At 36.1% G+C, this 23770-nt stretch overlaps 2 protein-coding genes across 3 annotated transcripts in view; one reads left to right on the top strand and one right to left on the bottom strand.

Annotated features, from left to right (window-relative positions):
* Nucleotides 1-14272, top strand: part of LOC128554995 (breast cancer metastasis-suppressor 1-like protein-A) — a 20883-nt gene extending 6611 nt beyond the window's left edge. The window contains exons 7-10 of one of the 2 annotated variants that reach the window (XR_008369752.1): nt 4242-4293; nt 4729-4768; nt 6126-9418; nt 13199-14272. Coding sequence is in view for 1 of the 2 variants with exons in the window: in XM_053536337.1 (XP_053392312.1) it covers nt 4242-4293; nt 4729-4754 (78 nt within the window). In the remaining variant the exon portion in view is untranslated. Of the gene's footprint in view, nt 1-4241; nt 4294-4728; nt 4769-6125 lie in introns of both variants that reach the window. The other variant, XM_053536337.1, reaches the window with a different exon arrangement.
* Nucleotides 14180-23770, bottom strand: LOC128554996 (cytochrome c oxidase assembly factor 6 homolog). The gene is made up of 3 exons (XM_053536339.1): nt 23662-23770; nt 15469-15640; nt 14180-15047 (listed from the first exon to the last, which is right to left on the bottom strand). Exons 1-3 carry the CDS (start codon nt 23667-23669, stop codon nt 14967-14969), a joined length of 261 nt encoding a protein of 86 aa, XP_053392314.1. The 5' UTR covers nt 23670-23770; the 3' UTR covers nt 14180-14966.

Here is a 23770-nt window from a genome sequence, read left to right as displayed (position 1 = left end):
AAGTGATCAGTAACAACAGTAGTTGTGCATGATGCATGTTAGGTTCTTTCAAAATTTTTTTGGCAGAGATATGGGACTTTGTTTTTAGCTCGACTATTCATAGAATAGTAGAGCTATTGGACTCGCCCATGCGTCGGCGTCCTTGTCGGCGTCCGCGTCCTGATTTGGTTAAGGTTTTGTATGTAAGCTGGTATCTCAGCAACCACTTGTGGGAATGGATTGAAACTTCACACTCTTATTCACTGTGATAAACTGACCTACATTTTACAGGTTCCATAACTCTGTTTTGTTTTTTACAAAATTATGCCCCTTTTTCGACTTAGAAATTTTTGGTTAAGGTTTTGTATGTAAGCTGGTATCTCAGTAACCACTTGTGGGAATGGATTGAAACTTCACACACTTATTCACTGTGATAAACTGACTTACATTGCACAGGTTCCATAACTCTATTTTGTTTTTTTACAAAATTATGCCCCTTTTTCGACTTAGAATTTTTTGGTTAAGGTTTTGTATGTAAGCTGGTATCTCAGTACTCACTCAATTGGAATGAATTGAAACTTCACACACTTGTTCACTGTTATGATCTGACATGCACAAAGCAGGTCCCATAACTTTATTTTGCTTTTTTTTCAAAATTATGCCCTTTTTTCTACTTAGAAATTTTTGGTTAAGGTTTTGTATGTAAGCTGGTATCTCAGTAACCACTTGTGGGAATGGATTGAAACTTCACACTCTTATTCACTGTGATAAACTGACTTACATTGCACAGGTTCCATAACTCTATTTTGCTTTTTTACAAAATTATGCCCCTTTTTCGACTTAGAATTTTTTGGTTAAGGTTTTGTATGTAAGCTGGTATCTCAGTACTCACTAATTGGAATGGATTGAAACTTCACACACTTTTTCACTGTCATGATCTGACTTGCAGTGCAAAGGGTCAATAACTCAACTTCGCATTTTACAAAATTATGCCCCTTTTTCGACTTAGGAGTTTTTGGTTAAATTCCTATTATGTAAGCTGGTATCTTAGTACCCACTAATGGGAAAGGATTGAAACCTACACGCTAGTTCACTGTCTTGATATGACATGCAGTGCAAAGGGTCAATAACTCAACTTCGCATTTTACAAAATTATGCCCCTTTTTAGCTCACCTGTCACATAGTGACAAGGTGAGCTTTTGTGATCACCCTTCGTCCGTCGTCAGTCCGTGCGTGCATCCGTCAACAATTTCTTGTCTGCACGATAGCGGTTTCATTTATGATTTTATTTTAACCAAACTTGCACACAACTTGTATCACCATAAGATCACGGTTCCTTTCTTGAACTGGCCAGTTCTCATTATTGGTTCCAGAGTTATGGCCCCTGAAAAGGCCAAAATTAGCTATTTTGACCTTGTCTGCACAATAGCAGCTTCATTTATGATTTGATTTTAATCAAACTTGCACAAAACTTGTATCACCACAAGATCTTGGTTCCTTTCTTGAACTGGCCAGATTCCTTCATGGGTTCCAGAGTTATGGCCCCTTAAAGGTCCAAAATTGGCTATTTTGGCTTTTGCAGCCATATAGAGACTTCATTTATGGTTTTATTTGATACAAACTTCCAAAATGTCTTCAACAACACTAAATCTTGGATTCCATGACAAATCAGATCCATTCCTAGGTTCCAGAGTTATTTTATATCTGATTACCTCCCCTGATTGTAATCAAAATGGATTTATATCAGTAAGTACTTATAGGACTTATTTGAAATTTCATTATTGTCATTAGTTGGACTGAGCCAATGAGGGTAGATAACTATGGACTGATTTTATGTCAAATTACCTCCCTTTATTTCAAATTAAAATGGGTATATCTCCGTAACTAATGACGTATGTCAATAGATTTATTTGGCAGATCCTTCTTTTGTTAACTTACAATCATTTTTTTTTAATTACTTCTCTTTTACGTTACTATAAATAGCTTGTTTTTAGTAACTTTTTTATTATTGGCCGTAGGGAAAAACCGAGACCACTTTTCTGTGGTACAACATGGAAGGTACCTCCAATTTTTAGGTGTATTTTGACATATCTGTACCTTGTAAGAATTTTTTTTTTCTTTTTGGTAATATTTCTTCCCTTTGTTGTACCTGTCCTTTGGATATTTTTTCTGAGGACCTTCTTGTCCTCAAGTGCAATGATAACAGGTGAGTGATATAGGGCCATCATGGCCCTCTTGTTTTTAATTACTTTTTTAATTTACTTTCTTTTGTTAACTTACAATCATTTTTTTTTAATTACTTCCCTTTTACGTTACTATAAATAGTTTATTTTTAGTAACTTTTTTATTATTGGCCATAGGGAAAAACCGTACAACATGTGGTACAACATGGATGGTACCTCCAATTTTTAGGTGTATTTTGACAGATCTATACCTTGTAAAAAAATTTTTGGTTAAATTTCTTCGCTTTGTTGTTCCTATCCTTTGGACTTAGATATTTTTTCTGAGGACCTTCTTGTCCTCAAGTGCAATGATAACAGGTGAGCGATATAGGGCCATGATGGCCCTCTTGTTCAACTTTTTTTGGTGTATTGGGTTAAATTCTTATATGTAACCTGGTATCTCAGTACCCACTAATGGGAATGGATTGAAACTTCATACACTTGTCCACTGTCATGAGCTGATAAGCACTATGCAGGTTCCATAACCCTATTTTACTTTTTTACTAAATTATGCCTCTTTTTCGACTCGTATTCATTCAAGCGACAAGGCTGTTGAATAGTCGAGCGTTGCTGTCCTCCGACAGCTCTTGTTTGTTACTATACTATATGCATAGACACAATCTTGTGCGCACCAACTCTCCTCATCCCCCTTACACAATTTAATGAAACTTCACACAAGTGTTCAGTAACAACAGTAGTTGTGCATGGTGCATGTTAGGTTCTTTCAGAAAAAAAATTGCAGAGTTACGGGACTTTGATTTTTGTTACTATACTATATACATACAGTCTGCATATGCAATCTTGTGCGCACCAACTCTCCTCATCCCCGTGACACAATTTAATGAAACTTCACAAAAGTGATCAGTAACAACAGTAGTTGTGCATGATGCACGTTCGGTTCTTTCAGAAAAAAAATTGCAGAGTTATGGGACTTTGTTTTTTGTTACTATACTATATACATAGACACAATCTTGTGCACACCAACTCTCCTCATCCCCTTGACACAATTTAATGAAACTTCACACAAGTGATCAGTAACAACAGTAGTTGTGCATGGTGCACGTTAGGTTCTTTCAGAATTTTTTTTTGCAGAATTACGGGACTTTGATTTTTGTTACTATACTATATATATACAGTCTTCATATGCAATCTTGTGCGCGCATAATCTCCTGAACCCATGCACACAATTTTATGAAACTTAACACAAGTGATCAGTAGTAACCCTAGTTGTGCATGGTGCATGTTAGGTTTTTTCAGAAAAATATTCTGCACAGTTATGGGACTTCGTTTTTTGTTAATATACTATATACATACAGTCTGCATATGCAATCCTGTGCGCACCTAATCTCCCGAACCTTTGCACACAGTTTAATTAAACTTCACACAAGTGATCAGTACCAATCCTACTTGTGCATGGTGCATGTTACATTCTTTTAGATAAATATTCTGCAGAGTTATGGGACTTTGATTTTTGTTACTATACTATATACATAGAGTCTTTATACTTACAGTCCACATCATTATGCCGTCTTGTGTGCGTCAAATTTCAATGTACTGTGTCAGTGCATGCGGGGGGTACATTCATCACCTTCAGTGATAGCTCTAGTTGCAATAGGCTTTGAAAGTGAACAGTATGGATCCTAACCAGACTGCACGGATGTGCAGTCTGGTCTGGATCCATCCTGGTCGCAAATGCACTATATTGGTTTTCTCACGGTGCGGCTCGTATGAAGTTTGAAGTTTCTGAACACAAGGTTTGATTCTAACAAAGTATATTAGAAGATAAACAAATACAAATAGTCAGTTGTACATGTAAAAGAATTTAGAGCTTTGTTCATGATTCTCACTCCAGTTTTAGTTTATAACTGCAAGTTGTCATTAATAAAATTTTATTTATGGAGAACAAGTTGAGACTGGTTTGAATTCCAGGAAGACTGATTAGGATAACTGATTGCTTAAATGCTGTTGAAAAATATGCTGTAAACCCCATATCAAACAAACATAAAAATGTTTTAATAAAAGCACCAATTGTGTTTTCAGGCTTTAAAACAACAGCAGCAACAGCAACATTTACAAAAGAGAAGACCAGAATGTAAGTATATCATGTTTTAATTTCCTGTAACCACTTGCTCTATTCCAAATAATGTCACTGAAATGTCTCTGTGGTGACCTTTTACAAATTTCATTGAGGCCATGTTTTCTTTAAACTGGCCTCTCTTACAATATTCAGGTCAGAAAATGCTAGCCAGTTTCAAAATAATTTCACAGCTATTTTCCTTACTTTACACTTTACCAGAAAATTCAGGCAAGCATTTAAACTAAGGTGAGCCATCTAAGGCCATCATGGCCTTCTTCTTTTAGTCAGGTTACTCAAGGTATTTCACATGGTATATTGTAAAATGATGTCAACTGGCTTGAAAGATCTAGAACTATTTTCGTATTCACTCCCTTGAATTCTAGATTACATGCCTTAAGCTCTTGTTGCTCATGCTGCATGATTATATACTGCTATTTGTTATTTTTGCAGATAAACAGACGATACAAGTAAGATGAGGGGAAGCTAAAAGGTAATAGTCATTATTGCTTGATGCAAGTTTTCAGTTTTCATCACAGTAGTCACCCCTTCAGTGTTTTTTCACTTCTTTGAATGGGTCCTATGAAAGGACAAGTTTCTTATCACCATAATCTACCAAAGTTCTCAAACTATGTTTTAATGACTCACTTTTCCCCAATCTGTGTACTTTCATAACTAATTTTTACCCACATTTCATGTTTTATGACAATTCCTTATGTGATTTGTATTGGACCAGTCCCCAAAATGTTTATTTTTAGCTCACCCAAGCACAAAGTGCTCAAGATGAGCTATTGTGGTCACAATGATGTCCACCATCTGCCGTCAACAATTTGATGTTAACACTCTAGAAGTCATAGTTTTAGTCCAATCTTAATGAAACTCAGAATATTACCCACTGTAAAATCTTAAATGACTATCACTGGGGTCAATAACTGGGTTACTATGTCATTTAATAGGAAAACCTTGTTAGCATTCTTTGAGGTCACATTTTCTACCTCATTTTTATGAAACATTGTCAGAATATTTGTCTCTAGGAAATCTGGGGCAAGTACAAAGGTAGGTTACCTGAGGTGGTAAACTAGGTCACTACGCCACATTTTCTGTTTTATGGTTTTAAAACTTTCTCAGTATGTTCGTCTCAATGAAATCTAGGTCATGCTAAAAATTGGGTTACCTAAGATCAAAACTTAGGACACTGTGTTAAATCTTAGGAAAAACTTGTTAACATTCTGGAGGCAACATTTTCCGTTTGATATTCATGAAATTGTGTCAGGATGTTTGTCTCTGTGAAATCTTGGTCAAATTCAAACTAGGTCACTAGCTCAGATCATGACCAGAACTTGTTAACACTATGTTTGTCTCTCTTAAATCTAGATCAAGATCAAAACTAGGTTACCAAAGGTCTTAAACTAGGTCAAAAGGACAGATCATATCACTCTTGAGGCTTGATCTTCATAAAACGCAGGAATTGTGCTCAATATAGATAAGCGGTATAGAACAAACCCTAAATGGTGGTTTATGAAGTCATGTACATAGTTGCATGCAATACAGTGCCTTTAAACTGCATTGGCATTATTTGAATGATATCCAGTTTTACTATAAAGTGTTCATAGATTACAAGTAAGGCACAAAAAGCATGGATCTTTTGTAAAAACTTTAAAATATGCAGCACATTTTATTCAGTTAACTGGTTATAAAAATAACCAAATTTTAACATCCGTGGTAAATCGCAACTAAACATGGTAGTGTAAACTAATATGGTGGTTTTATTCTGTTATTAGTACAAATATAATGACGAATGAGCAACATAGAGGTCAGAAATCAAATGGATATGTTTGTTTTAATTGCAGGTGCTATAGATGTCAATGTGTTCTTCGTGTGTGATGAATGATCAGTGTGTTAAGGAGTACATGACATTTCCATGAAATGACAGACAAGAGTTGTAGGCAGTGACTAACCTACAAAACTGATATAAAAAAGTAGTGAGATTTTGTAACACTCACAGTGACACAGTGTGTTATATGAACATGAAATTAGTTGAGATACATTCTGGATTTAGAATTGGGCTGTTATAGATTGAAAACTGGCGAATATTTATACTATCTTGATATGTCATTGTGTAGAACTTTTATGACATTGGGGAGATTTTGTGTGAAGTAGCCTAGAAACTTCAGAATGGTATCTCGAGGCCCTTGGTTCAAGTTTCGATCTTGATGCACATTTTGCCACCCTGTGACGTGTCACCTTATTCTAACTCAAAAATATCACAAGAAGAAACTACATTCACTTCATTATATTTTGTTTCAATTGTATCCAAATGTTTGTAATTACAGTCAAACTTACTTGACTCGAACTTGACGGGTACGGTAAAGTTTGTTCAAGGTATCATTAGTTCCAGCGATCCAACAGTTAACATTATACAGGGATTTTGCTGAGACTTGACAATTAATACGAGGAAAAGGCAGTATTCAAATTATCCGAGTTAACAATAGTTTGTAAATCTGACAGCCGTTCTTATTTTGTTAAAAAATGTAAATCTTGGTTTCTAGAAACCTTTGGTCAGTTGCACCATTAAAAGGATTTTTTTTAGAAACATTTATCAAGTGTGAATAAAGAAATGGTATTTGTAATGAATCTTTTCATATTAACAGAAAGTAGATTTTGGTGCATTGTGTATCAGTGGCAGTTGTCACTTCCTTAAATGTATCTTTATTATTATTTTAATAATTGTATTATGTGACTTCATCTCAAAGCATAGACAGGATAAGAATTTTTAATTGTGAAATTAGCTGTTATGGTAGGTTGCATGTTTGAAATATTATTTTACGACATAGAAGTTTCAATTTAATCATACGTTTTCAAAGCACCATTTTATCCAGTGGAAATCCAGCTAATAAAAAGGATAGGGCTGTTTGCTTAATTTTTTGTTAAATTAATTTGAAAACTTTGGTCCTTTGATCAGTTTTCATAACGAACTGTGCTACTTATTTTATAATTTTATAAATGTTTAATACTGTACTTTGTATTATTTTGAATTATTTTATCTATTGTCAAAATTAACCTTAAGAAAGATGGTTGTGCCGACTATTTGATACTTAAAAGATACATGTATAACAGATTCTCAGCAATATTTATGCTACACGTGTAACAGCTACTGGGCATTATTCAAGGTTTCAGGACTGTCACTTCTGGTTAATAAAACATGCAGAACTACCTTAAATGTGAAGTTTTAAAGGGGCACACCTTCAGATTTATGTTTTAGAAAAAAGACTTACAATTGTTACAGATTACTTCTTAAGGCACTGACCTCAAGATTTTGACTAAAAATGATCTTTTTAGCTCACCTGTCACATAGTGACAAGGTGAGCTTTTGTGATCACGCAGCGTCCGTCGTCCGTCGTCCGTGCGTGGGTGCGTCCGTCAGTCCGTCCGTAAACTTTTGCTTGTGACCATTCTAGAGGTCACATTTTTTGTGGGATCTTTATGAAAGTTAGTCAGAATGTTCATCTTGATGATATCTAGGTCAAGTTCGAAACTGGGTTACGTGCCATCAAAAACTAGGTCAGTAGGTCTAAAAATAGAAAAACCTTGTGACCTCTCTAGAGGCCATATATTTCACAAGATCTTCATGAAAATTGGTCAGAATGTTTACCTTGATGATATCTAGGTCAAGTTCGAAACTGGGTCACGTGCCATCAAAAACTAGGTCAGTAGGTCTAAAAATAGAAAAACCTTGTGACCTCTCTAGAGGCCATATATTTCATGAGATCTTCATGAAAATTGGTCAGAACGTTCACCTTGATGATGTCTAGTTCAAGTTCGAATCTGGGTCACGTGCCGTCAAAAACTAGGTCAGTAGGTCAAATAATAGAAAAACCTTGTGACCTCTCTTAAGGCCATATTTTCATGGGATCTGTATGAATGTTGGTCTGAATGTTCATCTTGATGATATCTAGGTCAAGTTCGAAACTGGGTCACGTGCGGTCAAAAACTAGGTCAGTAGGTCTAAAAATAGAAAAACCTTGTGACCTCTCTAGAGGCCATATATTTCATGAGATCTTCATGAAAATTGGTCAGAATGTTCACCTTGATGATTTGTAGGTCAAGTTTGAAAGTGGGTCACGTGCCTTCAAAAACTAGGTCAGTAGGTCAAATAATAAAAAACCTTGTGACCTCTCTAGAGGCCATATTTTTCATGGGATCTGTATGAAAGTTGGTCTGAATGTTCATCTTGATGATATCTAGGTCAAGTTCGAAAGTGGTTCACGTGCCTTCAAAAACTAGGTCAGTAAGTCAGATAATAGAAAAACCTTGTGACTTTCTAAAGGCCATATTTTTCATGGTATCTGTATGAAAGTTGGTCTGAATTTTCATCTTGATGATATCTAGGTCAAATTCGAAACATGGTCATGTGCAGTCAAAAACTAGGTCAGTAGGTCTAAAAATAGAAAAACCTTGTGACCTCTCTAGAGGCCATACTTTTGAATGGATCTCCATAAAAATTGGTCAGAATGTTCATCTTGATGATATCTAGGTCAAGTTTGAAACTGGGTCAAAAAGTAGGTCAGTAGATCAAATAATGAAAAAACGTAGTGACCTCTCTAGAGGCCATATTTTTCATGGGATCTGTATGAAATGTGGTCTGAATGTTTATCTTGATGATATATAGGTCAAATTTGAAACTGGGTCAACTGCGATCAAAAACTAGGTCAGTAGGTCTTGAAATAGAAAAACCTTGTGACCTCTCTAGAGGCCATACCCTTGAATGGATCTTGATGAAAATTGGTCAGAATGTTCACCTTGATGATATCTAGGTCAAGTTTGAAACGGGGTCACGTGCCTTAAAAAACTAGGTCAGTAGGTCAAATAATAAAAAAACCTTGTGTCCTCCCTAGAGGCCATACTTTTCATGGGATCTGTATGAAAGTTGGTCTGAATGTTCATCTTGATGATATCTAGGTCAGGTTTGAAACTGGGTCAGCTGCGGTCAAAAACTAGGTCAGTAGGTCTAAAATTAGAAAAATCTTTTGACCTCTCTAGAGGCCATATTTTTCATGAGATCTTCATGAAAATTAGTGAGAATGTTTACCTTGATGATATCTAGGTAAAGTTCAAAACAGGGTCACGTACCTTCAAAAACTAGGTCAATAGGTCAAATAATAGAAAAACCTTGTGACCTCTCTAGAGACCATATTTTTCAGTGGATCTTCATGAAAATTGGTCAGAATTTTTATCTTGATAATATCTAGGTCAAGTTCAAAACTGGGTCACATGAGCTCAGAAACTAGGTCACTATGTCAAATAATAGAAAAAAACGACGTCATACTCAAAACTGGGTCATGTGGGAAGAGGTGAGCGATTCAGGACCATCATGGTCCTCTTGTTTTAAAATTGAAGTTCGGTCATATTATCAACATTACAGTGCGAGTTTTTGTTTCTAAACTATCTTAAAAATTTCAGATCATGAAAAAAATAGCTGTGTCAGGAATCGAAACCCAGGCTGCCGCAAAAATAAAAACATTCCCGCTGTCTTTACCAATACACCACAGAGGAATATGTATTTAATGATCATTATATGTAGATGTTTACAATCAAGGCAGTTTACCTCGAGTACAGCGTTTCAAACTCATTTCAATTTTCAGTGTAAAAGTTACTGTAACAACTAATTTTCATGTGTTTCCACAACATATAGTCTGTCAGTAATTAAGTTTCAAAGCTTTATTAAGAAATATAGCATTAATTTCATGACGCCTATAACCTAAAATTTTTCTTTTTTTGTTGTCATACGATCTGGAGGCCAGTGCCTTAAAAGTAGTCAGTCTTAATTAAGCAACATTTCTGTTGTAGAAGTATTTAACAGTAATACCCATTACATAGAGTTTTAAAGCCCTATTAGAAATGTTTTATGAAATTTTGTAATTACCTCCCCTTACTATGAAAGTATTTAACAAGCTGACTATTTCTTTTGATTTCACTATAATTTCTAGTTTTACAGTTGCATTTCTTAGATATTGGGATATTTCAACCATATGAATGAAAAGCCAAGTTTTCAAATGGCATGTAGCTTCAGAATTTGATTTTATTTTCAGTCTTTCTTGGTTGCGAAACCAAGATAGGCAGAAGGAGCTAATGATAATAATATACACTTACATTTCAAATGAATATAAATATATAACTGTAAATGCAATTCATTGACACTTTGTATATCCATATCATTCCTAAGGAATGTATGTTTATTAAATTTATACTTGCGCTAAATATCTCAAACTTGGTTTAGCAACTGGGATAGGAAGAATCAGATGTTTAAAAAAAACGGTTAAACCTCCAGTGAAAATCTAACTTGAAGCTAGCACTCTGTGAATACAACATAGTGTAAATGTTAAAGTTTCAAATAAATATGATCCTTGATGAAAATAAGATTAACCTCCTTTAACTAAAATAATATATATATTTTATGAGAAATTTGGTACCAGTATTTCATAGATAATGCTCTGTGGAAAGAAAAGTTGTGATGTTCACCTGAATGCATGCCCCTTTATAACTTATACCAACATTTAATAAAAACAGAAGAAATTATGAATAACATTATTTGGTACATCTTGATTTTAATATGCCTAAAGGGACGTATTATGTAATGCCGCTGATGTCCGTCCGTTCGTTAGCAATTTCGTGTCTGCTCTGTAACTGTTGAACTGCTTGAAGGATTTCAAAGAAACTTGGCACAAATGAGACGACGTGCAGAGCACGTGTTCCGGATGACTTGCTTCAAGGTCAGCGTCACACTTACGGGTCAAAGGTCATATATGACTGCTTTGTGTTTATTGCTCTGCATTGCAGTGCTCTTGTTTTTATTTGGCAGATCCCTCTTTTGTTCACTTACAGTAAATTTTTTATGCCCCCGAAGGGAGGCATATTAGTTTTCAACTGTCCGTCCGTTCATTCATTCGTTCGTCACAACGTTAACTTCTTGCATGAAGGCACTTTACTCGCGAACCACTGCACCCAGGACCTTCAAAACGTCACATGCTGATAGTACTTATTGAGTACACGACCCCTACTGACTTTGGGGTCAAAGGTCAAGGTGCTGCGGGGGCATTTGTCACCATTAGTGACGGCTCTTGTTAGCTCACCTGTCACAAAGTGACAAGGTGAGCTTTTGTGATCGCGCGGTGTCTGTCGTGCGTGCGTGCGTAAACTTTTCCTTGTGACATCTCTAGAGGTCACATTTTTCATGGGATCTTTATGAAAATGGGTCAGAATGTTCATCTTGGTAAATTCTAGGTCGAATTCGAAACTGGGTCACATGCCATCAAAAACTAGGTCAGTAGGTCTAAAAATAGAAAAACCTTGTGACCTCTCTAGAGGCCATAATTTTCAATGGATCTTCATGAAAATTGGTCAGAATGTTCACCTTGATGATATCTAAGTCAAGTTCGAAACTGGGTCACGTGTGGTCTAAAACTAGGTCAGTAGGTCTAAAAATAGAAAAACCTTGTGACCTCTCTAGAGGCCATATATTTCATAAAATCTTCATGAAAATTGGTCAGAATGTTTACCTTGATGATATTTAGGTCAAGTTCGAAACTGGGTGATGTGCCTTCAAAAACTAGGTCAGGAGGTCTAAAAATAGAAAAACCTTGTGACCTCTCTAGAGGCCATATATTTCAAAAGATCTTCATGAAAATTGGTCAGAATGTTCACCTTGATGATATCTAGGTCAGGTTCGAAACTGGGTCACGTGCGTTCAAAAACTAGGTCAGTAGGTCTAAAAATAGAAAAACCTTGTGACCTTTCTAGAGGCCATATATTTCATAAGATCTTCATGAAAATTGGTCAGAACGTTTACCTTGATGATATCTAGGTCAAGTTCAAAACTGGGTCACGTGCCATCAACAACTAGGTCAGTAGGTCAAATAATAGAAAAACCTTGTGACCTCTCTAAAGGCCATATTTTTCAATGGATCTTCATGAAAATTGGTCTGAATGTTCATCTTGATGATATCTAGGTCAAGTTCGAAACTGGGTCACGTGTGGTCAAAAACTAGGTCAGTAGTTCTAAAAATAGAAAAACCTTGTGACCTCTCTAGAGGCCATATATTTCATAAAATCTTCATGAAAATTGGTCAGAATGTTCATCTTGATGATATCTAAGTCAGGTTCGAAAGTGGATCACGTGCCCTCAAAAACTAGGTCAGTAGGTCAAATAATAGAAAAACCTTGTGACCTCTCTAGAGGCCATATTTTCCATGGGATCTGTATGATAGTTGGTCTGAATGTTCATCTTGATGATATCTAGGTCAAGTTCGAAAGTGGGTCACGTGCCATCAAAAACTAGGTCAGTAGGTCAAATAATAGAAAAACCTTGTGACCTCTCTAAAGGCCATATTTTTCAATGGATCTTCATGAAAATTGGTCTGAATGTTCATCTTGATGATATCTAGGTCAAGTTCGAAACAGGGTCATGTGCGATCAAAAACTAGGTCAGTAGGTCTAAAAATAGAAAAACCTTGTGACCTCTCTAGAGGCCATACTTGTGAATGGATATCCATAAAAGTTGGTCAGAATGTTCATCTTGATGATATCTAGGTTAGGTTCGAAAGTGGGTCACGTGCCATCAAAAAGTAGGTCAGTAGGTCAAATAATGAAAAAACATTGTGACCTCTCTAGAAGCCATATTATTCATGGGATCTGTATGAAAGTTGGTCTGAATGTTTATCTTGATGATATTTAGGTCAAGTTTGAAACTGGGTCAACTGCGATCAAAAACTAGGTCAGTAGGTCTTGAAATAGAAAAACCTTGTGACCTCTCTAGAGGCCATTCCCTTGAATGGATCTTCAAGAAAATTGGTCAGAATGTTCACCTTGATGATATCTAGGTCAAGTTTGAAACTGGGTCACGTGCCTTAAAAAACTAGGTCAATAGGTCAAATAATAGAAAAACCTTGTGACCTCTCTAGAGACCATATTTTTCAATGGATCTTCATGAAAATTGGTCAGAATTTTTTTTATCTTGATAATATCTAGGTCAAGCTCAAAACTGGGTCACATGAGCTCAAAAACTAGGTCACTATGTCAAATAATAGAAAAAACGACGTCATACTCGAAACTGGATCATGTGGGAAGAGGTGAGCGATTCAGGACCATCATGGTCCTCTTGTTTTGAATTACTTCCCTTTTATGTTACTATAAATAGCTTTGAAACTTTTTTTATTATTGGCCGTAGGGAAAAAACGAGACCACTTTTCTGTGGTACATCACGGATGATACCTCCAATTTTTAGGTGTATTTTGACATACCTTTACCAGATAATGATTTTTTTGTGGACTTGGAATTTTTTTGGAATTTCTTCCCTTTGTTGTTCCAGTCCTTTGGGTTTCACACTCTTTAAGTTCTTTAAATTTTGCTCCCATCTGATGTAACCCTTTGGGCGTATAATGCCCCGCTTGGCCGAGCTCTTGTTACGTAATGTTTTGTTTGTTACAGAGAAATATGGGTATTATCTATTTAATTAACTTAAGTAATATTAACCCAACTTTTTCAACTAATCACATGCCAGACATTTTAATTTTTTTTCAGTATTTATTCTTCTGTAGTACCCTCTAATGGTAGTAAGAGGCTGAGTGTTTTAGAGCTGCATAGTAAAAGTAAGGAAAACACTTAAACTTGGACAGAGGCTATGGAGAGAAATTTTCAGCATTGAGAAACCATGGTCAGTCACTAAACTCCCTCCTTTTCTGTTTCTTTACACTGAAGATTTCATTTTATTGCCTCTACCCTATATCAGGAAAATTCTATGAATACCAGCACATGGACTTCACTTATTATGGAGCGAACAATGAAAACAATGTATACATTGCATTTTATTATAAAAAATTTAATTTATGCAAAAGATGAAATGTTCAAGAGGTATCGTTATTTATAAAATGTATCACTGCAAAGTATTTGTTAATGTTTTACATCATGTAAATAATAATTGTAAATATAATTATGAAACATTCTTCTTGTTTTTATAATACTTTTCTTCATTTATGTATCACATCCTTAAGAATATTGTAAAATCGTACATTTTTGTGAGGGATTTATTTTCACCTATTGTCAGTATATTGAATACTTGTGATGGAAGTGTTATCAAATTCTTTTATTTAAGACGTTGGATATGTATCAAATACTTTACCACATAAATCAATTCCACTTTAAATGATAGCTAACTTTTAGCCTCACAAAAATGTACGATTTTACAGTACCCTTCTTTGACAATATTTCTAGACCTTGTGCTAGATGGGCCTCTAATGAAAGAGTTGAAAAAATTATTTTTAAAACATATACATGTACAAACACATTTATTTGTGTCAACTTTCCTTGGAAATCATGTTTTTAGACACATGACCCTCTTTGTAATGTCAACAAAATCCAGCTTCAAGTTCGCAGTCCAAGATGAGGAAATGGGTAAGAATCTCACAGTATATTCAGCATGCTCTGATTTTAGGTCCATAGGCAATGTTTTGTTTTCAATGCTAAAGAATAACTGCTTTCCTTCATTTTCGCAATTTGACTTATATTAGGTGTGTTGTCATACTTCAACACAACCAGTTAATTCTAAGGTCCCTCACATACTGAAGATCCTTTTCTGTGTAAAACGTTTTCTATGATGTAAGAAGTAGAGCAAAGATGATTGTCTAATTTAATAAATATCATGAATTCGAAGCTGCCCTTCCCTGTTGTCTTAATTTGTCTAACAGCAGTCGCTCCCGAGTCCGTTCAAAGTGCTTTACCTGTAAATGAGTCAAGAGAACAAAAATGAACATTAGGACAGATATAAGAATCTGAGGTACAAATGCATTTACTGTTCATTTTACAAGCTGGAAAGCTGTAATTTTTCACTAATTTCTAGGCCACTGAGTAAACAAAAAATGGAAAATGCCTTGCAAGTTTAGAAGGAAAAGAAAACCCATGTATTTCGAGATTACTCAGAATATGGCATGAGGTTCAGAAGTTATTTGGAAGAACCATAACAAAAAAAAAAAAAAAAAAAACATTTTCATTTACGTCATTAGATGGAGATGTTTTGCAAGAACAAAGGTAAATCACATAACAAAAGTTTTTGTAGGACTTCTAAAAGAGATTAGGTAAATTTTATGGAATGTCAAAATAGAGTTTTGGGGAGATATTAAATGAATGGATCAAGTTACTAACCCACATTTTAGGACAATTTTTCTCAAACTCTGCTAACGTAGCTGTACATTTATATATATCATCATTGTGTTCTTCCAGACACTTGAAATGAGCGTCCCTGGCTACGTAACATTTTTGTCGTTCTTGTTTGTTTGGTGGTGCAGACATGGTTGAAACTTGGGCCTCTTCAGATCTGAAAATTCAAAAAACAAACTTACTGAGTAAATGTCCAGTTTTTCCGTCTTGTAAAGCAGCTGTGGAATGATAGACAGTCAACGGTATCCTAAGTCCAAGAATGACACTGAAGGCTTCAATAGGATTTCAATCATTGAGAATATACATGTATTGATATTGTATACCAGGGTCCTGTCTCCATAAAACAAGAGGCCCATGATGGTCCTGAATCGCTCACCTGTCCCCACATGACCCAGTTTTAAACCGAGTATGATGTTGTTTTTTTCTATTATTTGACATTGTGACCTAGTTTTTGAGCTCATGTGACCCAGTGTTGAATCTGACCTAGATATCATCAAGATAAAAATTCTAACCAATTTTCATGAAGATCCACTGAAAAATATGGCCTCTAGAGAGGTCACACGATTTTTTATTATTTGACCTACTGACCTAGTTACTGAAGGCACGTGACCCAGTTTCGAAACTGACCTAGATATCATCAAGGTGAACATTCTGACCAATTTTCATGAAGATCCATTCAAAAGTATGGCCTCTAGAGAGGTCACAAGGTTTTTCTATTTTTAGACCTACTGACCTAGTTTTTGACTGAAGTTGACCCAGTTTCAAACCTGACCTAGATTTCATCAAGATGAACATTCAGACCAATTTTCATATAGTTCCCATGAAAAATATGGCCTCTAGAGAGGTCACAAGGCTTTTTTGTTATTAGACCTACTGACCTAGTTATTAAAAACACGTGACCAAGTTTCGAACAAGACCTAGATATCATCAAGGTGAACATTCTGACTTACTTTCATGAAGATCCATTGAAAAGTATGGCCTCTAGAGAGGTCACAAGGTTTTTCTATTTTTAGACCTACTGACCTAGTTTTTGACCGCAGTTGAACCAGTTTCGAACTTGACCTAGATATCATCAAGATAAAAATTCTGACCAATTTTCATACAGATCCCATGAAAAATATGGCCTCTAGAGAGGTCACAAGGTTTTTTTGTTATTTGACCTACTGACCTAGTTATTGATGGCATGTGACCCAGTTTCGAACTTGACCTAGATATCATCAAGGTGAACATTCTGACCAATTTTCATGAAGATCCATTCACAAGTATGGCCTCTACAGAGGTCACAAGGTTTTTCTATTTTTAGACCTACTGACCTAGTTTTTGACTGCAGTTGACCCAGTTTCAAACTTGACCTAGATATCATCAAGATAAACATTCTGACCAACTTTCATACAGATCCCATGAAAAATATGGCCTCTAGAGAGGTCACAAGGTTTTTTAGCTCACCTGTCACATAGTGACAAGGTGAGCTTTTGTGATCACGCAGCGTCCGTCGTCCGTCGTCCGTCCGTTCGTGCGTGCGTCCGTCCGTCCGTAAACTTTTGCTTGTGACCACTCTAGAGATCACATTTTTTGTGGGATCTTTATGAAAATTGGTCAGAATGTTCACCTTGATGATATCTAGGTCAAGTTCGAAACTGGGTCACGTGCCTTCAAAAACTAGGTCAGTAGGTCTAAAAATAGAAAAACCTTGTGACCTCTCTAGAGGCCATATATTTCACAAGATCTTCATGAAAATTGGTCAGAATGTTCACCTTGATGATATCTAGGTCAAGTTCGAAACTGGGTCACGTGCGGTCAAAAACTAGGTCAGTAGGTCTAAAAATAGAAAAACCTTGTGACCTCTAGAGGCCATATATTTCAAAATTTCTTCATGAAAATTGGTCAGAACGTTCACATTGATGATATCTAGGTCAAGTTCGAAACTGGGTCACGTGCCATCAAAAACTAGGTCAGTAGGTCAAATAATAGAAAAACCTTGTAACCTCTCTAAAGGCCATATTTTTCATGGGATCTGTATGAAAGTTGGTCTGAATGTTCATCTTGATGATATCTAGGTCAAGTTCGAAACTGGGTCACGTGCGGTCAAAAACTAGGTCAGTAGGTCTAAAAATAGAAAAACCTTGTGACCTCTCTAGAGGCCATATATTTCATGAGATCTTCATGAAAGTTAGTCAGAATGTTCACCTTGATGATATCTAGGTCAAGTTCGAAAGTGGGTCACGTGCCTTCAAAAACTAGGTCAGTAGGTCAAATAATAGAAAAACCTTGTGACCTCTCTAGAGGCCATATTTTTCATGGGATCTGTATGAAAGTTGGTCTGAATGTTCATCTTGATGATGTCTAGGTCAAGTTCGAAAGTGGGTCACGTGCCATCAAAAACTAGGTCAGTAGGTCAAATAATAGAAAAACCTTGTGACCTCTCTAAAGGTCATATTTTTCATGGGATCTGTATGAAAATTGATCTGAATGTTCATCTTGATGATATCTAGGTCAAGTTCGAAACAGGGTCATGTGCAGTCAAAAACTAGGTCAGTAGGTCTAAAAATAGAAAAACCTTGTGACCTCTCTAGAGGCCATACTTGTGAATGGATCTCCATAAAAATTGGTCAGAATGTTCATCTTGATGATATCTAGGTCAAGTTCGAAAGTGGGTCACGTGCCTTCAAAAAGTAGGTCAGTAGGTCAAATAATGAAAAAACGTGACCTCTCTAGAGGCCATACCCTTGAATGGATCTTCATGAAAATTGGTCAGAATGTTCACCTTGATGATATCTAGGTCAAGTTTGAAACTGGGTCTCATGCCTTAAAAAACTAGGTCAGTAGGTCAAATAATAAAAAAACCTTGCGACCTCCCTAGAGGCCATATTTTTCATGGGATCTGTATGAAAATTGGTCTGAATGTTCATCTTGATGATATTTAGGTCAAGTTTGAAACTGGGTCAACTGCGGTCAAAAACTAGGTCAGTAGGTCTAAAATTATTAAAATATTTTGACCTCTCTAGAGGCCATATTTTTCAATGGATCTTCATGAAAATTGATCTGAATGTTCACCTTGATGATATCTAGGTCAGTTTCAAAACTGGGTCACATGCGGTCAAAAACTAGGCCAGTAGGTATAAAAATAGAAAAACCTTGTGACTTCTCTAGAGGCCATATTTTTCATGAGATCTTCATGAAAATTAGTGAGACTGTTTACCTTGATAATATCTAGGTAAAGTTCAAAACAGGGTCACGTACCTTCGAAAACTAGGTCAATAGGTCAAATAATAGAAAAACCTTGTGACCTCTCTAGAGGCCATATTTTTCAATGGATCTTCATGAAAATTTGTCAGAATTTTTATCTTGATAATATCTAGGTCAAGTTCAAAACTGGATCACATGAGCTCAAAAACTAGGTCACTATGTCAAATAGTAGAAAAAACAACGTCATACTCAAAACTGGGTCATGTGGGAAAAGGTGAGCGATTCAGGACCATCATGGTCCTCTTGTTTATTATTTGACCTACTGACCTACTTTTTGATCGCAGTTGACCCAGTTTCGAACTTGACCTAGATATCATCAAGATGAACATTCTGACTTACTTTCATACAGATCCCATGAAAAATATGGCCTCTAGAGAGGTCACAAGGTTTTTTTATTATTTGACCTACTGACCTAGTTTTTGATCGCAGTTGACCCAGTTTCGAACTTGATCTAGATATCATCAAGATAAACATTCTGACCAACTTTCATAAAGATCCCATGAAAAATGTGACCTCTAGAGTGGTCACAAGCAAAAGTTTACGCACGCACGGACGGACGACGGACGCTGCGTGATCACAAAAGCTCACATTGTCACTTTGTGACATGTGAGCTAAAAAATGGATCAGAACTTGCTGTCAATAAGTACTATGTCTTTGATCATCTCATTCATGTAGTTGTATAAATGAAACAGTGGATTGTTCATTTGTTTTAACCCCCCGAACAATGAAGTTGTAAGGGGGTATACTGATTTCAGGTTGTCCGTCCATAGACACAATCTTGTGCACACCAACTCTCCTCATCCCCTTGACACAATTTAATGAAACTTCACACAAGTGATCAGTAACAACAGTAGCTGTGCATGGTTCATGTTAGGTTCTTTCAGAAAAAAATTCTGCACAGTTATGGGACTTTGTGTTTTGTTAATATACTATATTATACATAGTCTGCATATGCAATCCTGTGCACGCCTAATCTCCCGAACCCTTGCACACAATTTACTATACTATTACATAGTCTATATACATACAGTCCACATAATTATGCAATCTTGTGTGCATCAAATTGCAATCATGTACTGTGTCAGTGTGTGCGGGGGGGGGGGGGGGGGGGGGGGGGTTTACATTCATCACTTTCAGTGATAGCTCTAGTTATTACCTGTACATACATAAACCACATAAATTTAACAAAGGTGTCATAGTCACAAAATATGCCCGTCAAAAGCTTGTTAAGTTGTCATTCTTGTATCTGACCTTTGACATCTAAGTGTAACCTTGACCTTAGACCTAGGTCTTGTGAATGACACTCCATCTCATGATGGTGAACACTTGTGCCAAGTTACATGCATGAAGAAGACATGCTCCGGACAAAGTTGTCATTCTTGTATCTGACCTTTGACCTTTAAGTGTGATCTTGACATTGGACCTGGTTCTTGCGCATGACACTCTGTCTCATGGTGGTGAACATTTGTGCCAAGTTACATCAAAATCCCTCCATGCATAAAGAAGAAATGCTCCCGACAAAGTAATTTTTGAATTTGACTTTTGGCCTCTAAGTGTGACCTGGACCTTAGACCTAGGGACCTGGTTCTTGCACATGACACTACGTCTTGTGGTGGTGAACATTTGTGCCAAGTTACATCAAAATCCCTCCAAGCATGAAGAAGAAATGCTCCGGACAGTCATTCTTGAATTTGACTTCTAAATGTGACCTTGACCTTAAACCTAGGGACCTGGTTCTTGCCCAAGACACTCCGCCTCATGATGATGAACATTTGTGCCAATTTACATCAAAATCCCTTCATGCATGAAGAAGAAATACTCCGGACAAAGTTTGTGGACACCATGGGCATTCCCATAATATGTCCCATCTTTCAGACGGACATATAAAAATTCAAGTAGGCATAGAACACAAGGAATGGTTTCTATTAAATGTGAGAATACCTGAAAGTCTACCATAATAATTTCCCTTTCCCCTACTATTTAGATTCAAATGTTTCTTGCTGAATAAAAACAAGATGTCAGTGCTGTTGTCGAAGTATGTACAATTTAATGCACAGACATATACACCCCCTTCCCTCCTCTAACCACCCGCCCGCTTAGCTCAGTAGGTAAGAGCGTTGGTCTACGGATCGCTGGGTCATGAGTTCGATCCTCGGGCGGGGCGTATGTTCTCCGTGAGTGACTATTTTATAAACAACATTGTGTCTGAAATCATTAGTCCTCCACCTCTGATTCATGTGGGGAAGTTGGCAGTTACTTGTGGAGAACAGGTTTGTACTGGTACAGAATCAAGGAACACTGGTTAGGTTAACTGCCCGCCGTTACATGACTGAAATACTGTTGAAAAACGGCGTTAAACCCAAAAAAACAAAAAACAAACAAACTCCTCTAACCACACACATGAAAATTAACAACAGCATCACTGGGGTTCCTCCACAGAAACACTGTTATGTTTTATGAGATTTACAATATCACCTCCACTATGTAACTTCCCCCTTATCTCCAAAGGCTTGTTAGGATTACTTGCCTCCTGCAAAATTATTGTCTCTGCCAAGTTCAGTTTGGCACAGATTATTGCAAGTTCTCTTTTTTTCTTCATGCTGCAGTGCTATGGAATCATATGCCTCATCACATTGCTGCCATGCCTAGCTTCGAGTCTTTTTAAGCAGGCTGTCTCATTTAAAGGTCAGGTCAGTAAAGGGTGTTTTTAACACCTTTTAACTTTTTCTCACTTCTACCTTATTTACACTTAAGATGCTATCTGCTTTTACTTCACTCTCTCACTATCTGCTGGAACTTTCCTAGTAAAATTTTGATATTTCCCTTCACAAATCATGGGAAGCATTTGTGTCCATAACACTGGAAAGACCAGGGAAGAGATGTGTGACAGTACCAGATAGAGAGTTACAAAGTTAGATTGTTTACATAGAAAAATTTAATTGTAAAGAATAAAGTCTGTAAGAAGTATCTTTGGTAGCAAAGAATGCAACCCAAGTAAAATAATAGCAGAGAAAATCAAAATCTGTTTTTTGTTGTACTCTTCTGAAACTGATTAAATTGAACACGATAAACAACTTGCTTTAGGTTATAGAGGAAAGCTAATAAACATAATAGTTTCTCTGCTTTCAAATTCAAAGAAACTTAATCTAGTATTATTTAGCTCGACTATTTGAAGAATAAGGAGAGCTATCCTACTCGCAACCGCGTCTGCATCACACCTTGGTTAAGTGTTTTGTACCAGCCCTTATTTTGACAAAACCTTTTGACATAAAGCTTTGAAACTTTCAACACTTGTGAACCATTACCATATCCAGTTTTAGGCAAGAATATATAACTTCATCAAGGATTTTGTCTAAATTATGGCCCCTTTTAACTTACAACTCTTGGTTAAGCTTTTCATACCAGTTCATATTTTGTGTAACTGTTTGACATACGGCTTTGAAACTTCTATCACTTGTTTATTACAACAGTCTGTATTTACAGGCAAGAAACTCTGTCAAGAATTTTGGCTGAACTATGACCCTTTTTGGACTTGGAAATAGGTTCAGAAATTGGTGAACAGTTTTCGTACAAGTCCAGTTTCTCAAAACTATTTGTTGTGTGCAATGACCAGTCAGGGGTGTAACTGTTTCAAGTTATTGCAGTTCATAACCCATTTGAGTTACTGCTTATACTTTCATAACTTGTTTCAGTTATCATAAAATATTACAAAGCCCTCCTGTGCCAATTCCTCATTTTGAATGAGACCAATGCAATTATTTCCTGAATCCTTGAACTTTTATCTTTCTAGCTATGCAGTAAAATTTTTTACGCAAGGCTGATAAAGGTTTACGCAAAGGTTTTAAAGCTAAAAAACTCTTCACATCCCATTATGCTGATCAGGTCATGATCAGACTAAAAGAGAATTTGATTAGCCACAGTTTGCTACTAATTTCACTTTAAAGGTTACTTTGCGAGAACAGCAAAAATACTTTTTTTGAATAACTTACCCGAGTTAACTATATTTTATAACTATAATACAATGTTATAAAATGCTTGAAAAAGTAACTGAAATAGGTTACATAACTTAAAACAGTTACACCCCTTACTGATGACAACCGCTGGAACTTTACCAAATTTAAAAATTTACAAGTTTAATTTCAATTTTTAGTTTTATGGAACAAAATCAGTTAAGCAAATAAACAAAATATTCATTTGTTTTACTCAATTTAATCTAATGCTGATGAAATAATCTAGCCAGAGTGACAGAGTATACCTAATTCTCGATATTCCGTGGTTTCTCGTTCATTCCGTGGCTCTCAAAATTACACTTGTGCCACTGCCGCGCATGTCCAAAGTTCATGCAAGTTTCTCAGAAAAGTAAACAAAGATTTGTGAGCATCTAAAATGCGCAATAAACAGGTTAGTATAGCTTATTTACTTAAAAATATGGAAATGTTGAAAAAAAACTTTTCAGTGCTAAGGAAAAAGATGGTGGCATACAAAAACTTTAATTAAAATACAAACATGCAAACCGATTATGACAAAATTGTAGCAACACATTAAGCAGTCCCCTAACTAAATTCTAAGCAGTGTAATTTGTCAAGGTACCCTTAACCATAGCGACCATCAATTAGCCAATCAGAGCCACGGATTCAACGAGAAGCTGCCAGCTGATCCAGACCAATGTAAGTCAACATACATGAGGTGAGATTTTTCATCTTCTGTCATATCTTGTTGATTTTTTGACTTAGCATGGTTATATTGAAAGGTTGCAGCTACTTTTGGTTAAAAAACAACATGTGAATACCTAACATCAAATGCGCATGTGCAATTTTGGCAATTAAGAGCCACGGAATTACGAGAACACAGCATACCTTTTAAAGAGTGAGCAAATGGGAAGACAGGTGTTACATTATAAGGTTCACAAATAAATCGATATATTTAATTTACTTTTGCATTAAAGTATGTGTCAGTGTCGACTGTAACTACTGACAGGTCATTTCTATTACCTGGTTTGACATTCAAGTAACACATGTAAAAACAAAACAGGAAATGCCTA

Source organism: Mercenaria mercenaria, unplaced genomic scaffold (genome assembly GCF_021730395.1).
Source record: "Mercenaria mercenaria strain notata unplaced genomic scaffold, MADL_Memer_1 contig_927, whole genome shotgun sequence".
In the NCBI taxonomy this organism is placed as follows: domain Eukaryota; kingdom Metazoa; phylum Mollusca; class Bivalvia; order Venerida; family Veneridae; genus Mercenaria; species Mercenaria mercenaria.
The sequence above is the reverse complement of the archived record's forward strand: the minus strand, read 5'-3'. Positions and strand labels throughout refer to the sequence as shown.

Coding starts and splice junctions, on each gene's coding strand:
- LOC128554996 (XM_053536339.1), bottom strand. Junction 15,048..15,468: donor AAAATTGTCCTAAAATGTGG/GTTAGTAACTTG, acceptor ACTCATTTACAG/GTAAAGCACTTTGAACGGAC.